This window comes from Coffea arabica, chromosome 4e (genome assembly GCF_036785885.1).
Source record: "Coffea arabica cultivar ET-39 chromosome 4e, Coffea Arabica ET-39 HiFi, whole genome shotgun sequence".
NCBI classification, from domain to species: Eukaryota; Viridiplantae; Streptophyta; class Magnoliopsida; order Gentianales; family Rubiaceae; genus Coffea; species Coffea arabica.
In genome coordinates this window covers 13623717-13629894 of record NC_092317.1, presented here as the reverse complement: position 1 = coordinate 13629894, position 6178 = coordinate 13623717, and the positions used below count along the sequence as shown (strand labels likewise).

Here is a 6178-nt window from a genome sequence, read left to right as displayed (position 1 = left end):
AAGAAAGAGCTCTCAGTGGGGGATTCTGGAATAAGGTTAGTTTTCTATGTTGCTCTACATTTCTGCATTATCAACGACCTTCAATTTGACACAGTTTTATTGTAACGCTGTGTGAATTGATTGATTATATCGTTTATCTTTTCATATTAAGTTTTATTTCTTCTCACAATGTACTATTATTTGTTCAATAAAAAAACCTCCTTCCCCACAGGCACCAAACACCGGCGCGATGCGCAGGCACTCCCCCTAATATATATGTATGTATGTATGTATGTGCATACGTACGTATGTGAAGATTCAATAGCTCTGGTCACTAGAATTGCAAAGTTCATTCTTTTTCCTCTATAAAGTAATAAAATTGGGCTTTAAAAATGCCTGTACCAAGGGCAAAAATATGCTAGCCCATAAAATGATTTCTAAAAGCTCAAATGAGATTGATTTATGACTGAATATATATATATATCTTCAATTAGTAGAAAACCCATTTGGGTACGTACTTGCAAAAGTTCTTTTTTGTAATGTATAATGTCTAATTTTGAATTTTTGAAATATAACTTACTTATCACTTTTTTCGGTTCAAAATGAATGATAAAAGTTTCTGTTTTAATTTTTTGAAACATATAAGTTATTCTAAAAACACCAACTTCAAGTTTGAGCTAAAAAGGAAAAGTGTTTTTGGAACAAAAAATTTTACTCCTAAATTTATGAAAAAAAATACTTAACACCTACCATAAAAAGTGCTTCTACCATCTAAATGTATTTTTCAATTAAAGCACCACAATTTCAACAGGCTCTAAATGGATGAACTTCGTAAAATCAAATCTTATCCACCACCATGAAAGTACTTCTACAATTGAAAAGTGTTTTTTTAGTTAAAACACCACAATTTCAAATAGGCTCTAAGTGGACGAAGTTGGTATAATCAAATCCAAACAAAATACAAAAGATTCCTAGGTACAGACCCACGCCACTTTGGCCACACTTTTATCACATACATGATGCATAATACAATAAATGCAAATACCATTTCTTTCTTTAATATGTAAGGTAGGATTTTGACTATCATAAACAGTGGAATAAATACTAACATAATGATTATATATAATGGGTTAGCTTTAATCACACAATAGAAATTCAAGATTTTCTAGTACAATTTTATAAAATTCCTATTCAAATTCTATACTAATTACCAAAAAATTAAAATAAACTCAATCTAAATTAATTGCGAACCATTTTAGAAAAGAAATTTTGAAATTAAACAACTCCCCATTATAAAAAGAAAAAAAGAAAAAAGAAAAAGCTCTTAGTATAATAGCTTACCTCTTCCACCAGTTCAGAAGTCAGTTAAACTCTCCAACCAATTACTGAACAATGCTAGTAACGACCTTTGCCTCCAAAACCACATTGCCACCACAAATTCTTTCCCCTTCTCCCCTTCCAGAACCCAAGAATCTCCACAATCCCCTTCAACCCTTTACCCGCAGGGACCTCTTAACCTCCCTTTCGTTCACTCTCCTTCCATTCTTCACTTCTCCCCAGATAAATAATCATGATAACTTTGACCCCTTTTCAGTACAAGTTTCACAGGCTCGTGGTCTTTTCCAAATGCCCCCTTTTCGTCTTAGCAACAGGTACTTCCAACATGTTCATTCTGATGTAATATTGGACTTTAGAGATTATTTGAACGTGGGATTTTGTTAAATTTTAGGAATTTTCTGAGAATTGGTTTTAAGCGTATAATTTGGTGTAGGTGTATGAAGAGTTGACATTAGGGATTAAGGTTTGTTTGCTTCCATTCGTTATGGTCATTGATTCTTTCTTCAATTCAAGTTTACGGTGGTGAATTTTCCTGCATCAATTTCTGCATCTTCTGCTAATTTGTGTGGAATTTCCAGCTGACAAGTTCAATCTTGTTTGAAAATGGTGTATAATCCTCTCTTAGTTTTTGACTCTTCTGCTTCCAGATACAATTCTTGAATTGGAGATTAATTGGATAGTAAGCAACTAGCCATTCTTGCAATCTTCAAATTTTTTGTTTATCTTAGGCTCCCTTTCATCTCCGTTCTCCTCATTCTTTAAATTAAAAAAAAGGACACAGTTAAAATTTTCGTTTAGGACAATTACTGCATCATAGGACATCATGCCTGCTCGATGCATTTGTGAATTGAACTAAGTTAATCTTATCTTAAAATTCATGTTGGCAGTCAGTAGATTGTGGTATTGGTTTTCTTGGATATCATGCCTGCTCAACGCATTTAACAAGAAAGTGATTGTTCTCACCTTTTTTAACTCTATTTGTCTGTATGTGTGTTCACAAGCATCTATGTTTGTTTTTATAGTAATTTAGAAATGACATTTATTTCTGAATCCGGCCAGTTAGTTCTTGATGATTTATGCTGAAACTATCCTCTCCAAGTTAGTGGAAACTTAGCTGTGGTACTTAACGTCACAGTATAATGCATTCTGTATTATTTGTTAGATTTTGGTTGGAGATGATTTAATTTTATTGCCATGGTATGTTGATTGATTGAAGGTACTTCTTAGTTAGAGCTGGGGAGTCAGAATACGAGAGTTTGGGGATAATTAATACGAACCCGGTTGCTAAAACGTCAGTGGATAGTGGGTTATCAAAGGAAGGGAAGAAGCAGACAGCTAAGGCTGCTTTAGCACTAAAAGCAATGGGAGCTTGTGAAGCAAATTGCTGGATATGGCCCTCTATTACTCAAAGGGCTTATCAGGCTGCTGAGATTATCGCTGCTGTTAATGGAATTAGTAGAAGGTACCAGCGCAATTTGCTACTTTAGTTGATCCAACAAGATAGCTTGTGATATGAATGGATAGACTGGATTTTTTGTGGTAGTTTCACAGTCCAGGAATTGATTCTGTTCAGGCATTTTATTCAGATGATCATGGATAATGATGCGCCATAATGACTAATGAATTTTTGTGATTGGTTGCAGCCATATAGTCCCTGAGTACAGCTTCTTGGATGCTCGTGGACTGGGAGCATATGAAGGGAAGAACTTGGATTCTATATCAGAAGTGAGACCATCTATCATGCCCTCTTATGTGTTTAAATTATTCATAGCATTTGATAATCATGTATGTTAATATACTTACTAAGTTCCATAGAAGGTGCTTAAGCATTTGGAGGTCTTTATTTTAGGATTACACTTTTTGAAAATAATGCTGGAACATGAGCAGAAGGAAACAGAAAATACTTTTTTGTGCATTTCATCTGACAGGAAAAGAACTTGGTAGAAATATGTGGTTAGTCTTTGTTATTGAGGATATTGTGTGTAACTTACTTTTTCTTGCAAAACCCTGCAAATTGTTGCAGGACACAATATACTGGAAGTGCATTTAAAGGCAAGAAAATTTTCTTACTTTTCTGCAAAGCATTAGGGAAAAAATATATATCTAATTGTTCTTGACTTTCCCACACTTTTCCTTGCAATCAAAAAGTTTGAAAGAGAAGGTAAGCCCCTAATGGTGCATGCAATGAAATGATAAATCAGCCCTATTTATGGCCCTATTAGCAAAGACTTGGTGCTTTAGTGAAGTTGCTGCTATGAAAAATGATGCAGGTATATGCATCAGATAGTCTTTCTCCAAATATCAAGCCACCACCTATTGATGATGGAACACCAAATGAAAGTGTCTCAGACGTGTTTGTTCGTGTGACACAGCTCATGTCAATACTCGAAACACAATACTCTGAGGACACAGTCATTATCGTTTCTCCAGATTCTGACAACTTGACAATCCTACAAGCTGGTTTAGTTGGGCTTGATCTCCGAAGGCAAGCCTGCTCTTCTGTGATACTGTTTTTGATTCATTATGTAGAACATCATTAAGAAATTTTTAGCATGTCCTCTTCACAGATTGTCCCTGTTATTGTTTTTGTAGGCACAGGGATCTTTCTTTTGGGCCAGGTGAAGTCAGATTTGTTGACACTAGCAGCATACCTACTTATAAGCAGCCTGCATCCGCTGTGTATAAGTGCGTAAACCCTCCAAATTGTTCTTGAAAGTTTAGCTTCAGACATGCATTATTGTGAGAGCTGGTAGAGCTTTGAGAAAACGATTGGATTGTGTCAGTTAGACACTCGAGCAAGAATCGTTCTCATTGTACATACAACTGCTTGCAATTGCAAATTGCTTTAGGAGAAGATCACAATAATTTCTTGAAATCGCCAAGTGGAACTTCAGTCAGGCAATACAATACTGGTTCATTCCCCTCTTAAGTGATATGTTGACGTTCCACCATTATTTGGTGAAGGCTGGTGTGGAGGCCAATTGTGTATTTGTCCGCCTCAGCAACGGGTGCTTGGAGGGGGGTCTCCCCAGGATTCGAACCCTGGTCCTTTGGGATAAGGGTCTTGGGGTTGAAGTCCTGGTACCACTTGGTCTTGGGGTTGAAGTCCTGGTACCACTTGGGCTGGGGAGGCCCCCCTCCAAGCACCCGTTGCTGAGGCGGACAAATACACAATTGGCCTCCACAGCTGGTGTTATTGCCAAATCTCAAATTTTGATGATATAGCAAATTCTTGTTAAAATACCAAAATTACCTTTCTCAAACCAAATCAAATATTTATCAGAAATTTATTTGAGAGGGGAACTTTGTCAAGCTTGCTATGGTACTAAATTTTTGCTATAGCAATATCATTTGCCTCTGGTAAACCTAAGAATTTTGGTTCTTATATTCATTGGCTTCTAATCTCAGCTATCTAGTGTGAGACATGTATTGTTTCAGACCACGACTTACATGGACCTGTCACATAAATTGTGATTCTAGATTTGTTATACACCATGATCTACATAGACCATCTCAAATAATATGTAGATCCCACATAATTTTTGTGAGAGGCAATCCATATAGATCCAATTTAAAACAGAAGAAACATAAGTGTAGATGTCATTGTTGAGAATTATGAAATTGTGCGGCCATGTTCCTGTTTGATGAGTTCTAAGAACTGGACAGACTCTTTTTATGTGTTTTGCATTTTCCATCAATGAAATGCTATGGAAATCAATGATGAGTGTGTTTGAATGGAGTATTATTTAAAACTTTATTCAAAATAATTACTGTGATATAATGTATTTCAATACGATGCACATAATTTATCTCCACCGAAGAATTTTCCATCAACATCAGATACATGGAGAATATTTTTTTATAACATATGCCGAATTTCCCCGACTAATCAAAGACTTGGTTGGAAATGTAAGACCTTATCTAACTTTATTTAATAGACTTGAAGTGTCGGCCCCTTAGATTGACTTTGGTTTGTGTTGTACGTTAAAACATTAAAATTACATGGACTTCCTTGGACCGCAAATAAAGAATGGTTTCTTTCTTTCTTTCTTTTTTTAATCTTATTCAAGGAAGCTTACCAGAAAATAAGGGAGAGATTGAAAGGGTTTAAGAGTCTAATATCCATATTAGCTCAAGTCCCATTTGGATTGTAAATTTTTGGAGTTTGTGTGTGTGTGTGTGTATATACACACTGTAATAATGTGATATGTAATGAATAAAATGATTGAAAATATGTCGAGGAAATATTTCAAAAATATTTCATAAAAATTCATAGCCCAAATGGGCTCTTAGATTTTGGACACACAATGTGTTAGGTTTTAGTATGGAAAATCTCTTTTCTAATTGTTCTAGTTGGGGAAGTTAGGTTAGACTTGAGGTCCTTAACTCGCAATTTTCCTGGCTAAAGATCTCATGCTCTCTCATCATGATAAGCACGTGACAAGCTCTACATGACATTTACAAAGTAAATCTAGTGGACTATTTTAATCACATTACAGCCGACTTGTCAAAAGGCATAGGCATTAATGAATTAGGAAACAAGGGAAAAAGGGAAAGCAAAAAACCCCCCAAATATTTTTTTTTAAAAGAAAGGACACGTCAAACTTTTTTCTTCTTGGTTGAACATTTGAGTTTATCTTGTATATATACTGACAATATATATATTATTATCTTTAGATACATGCCACATATATCTAAAAATATGATATTCAAATTCAAATTGGGATTAAATAGCATACATCTAAAGGTGAAAATATATCCTATACAATTTAGAAGGAAAGAGAAGTTTATCCAATTCCAAAGTCAAGAGACACGTTATTGTTGGTAGCAAATTGTCATCTGAGATATTTTTTTTTTTTTT

General features: G+C 35.0%; 1 protein-coding gene across 2 annotated transcripts; it reads left to right on the top strand.

The window, feature by feature from the left end:
- The first annotated feature begins 1352 nt into the window (after positions 1-1352).
- LOC113741700 (uncharacterized) lies at positions 1353-4246 on the top strand. 2 transcript variants are annotated; one of them, XM_027269295.2, is made up of 5 exons: positions 1353-1631; positions 2534-2779; positions 2961-3042; positions 3690-3802; positions 3910-4246. In XM_027269295.2, the coding sequence occupies exons 1-5, from the start codon at positions 1372-1374 to the stop codon at positions 4028-4030; spliced, it is 822 nt and encodes a 273-aa protein (XP_027125096.1). In that variant the 5' UTR covers positions 1353-1371; the 3' UTR covers positions 4031-4246. The 2 variants fall into 2 exon arrangements, with proteins under 2 accessions (XP_027125096.1, XP_027125095.1); XM_027269294.2 differs by having other exon boundaries at positions 3588-3802.
- The last annotated feature ends 1932 nt before the right edge of the window (positions 4247-6178 follow it).

Bases quoted from the DNA above. Each gene is read 5' to 3' on its own strand.
- LOC113741700 (XM_027269294.2), top strand. From the start codon at position 1,372: ATGCTAGTAACGACCTTTGCCTCCAAAACCACATTGCCACCACAAATT. The intron at 1,632-2,533 runs GTACTTCCAACA...GATTGATTGAAG, and splicing joins CCTTTTCGTCTTAGCAACAG to GTACTTCTTAGTTAGAGCTG. The intron at 3,043-3,587 runs GTGAGACCATCT...AAAATGATGCAG, and splicing joins ACTTGGATTCTATATCAGAA to GTATATGCATCAGATAGTCT.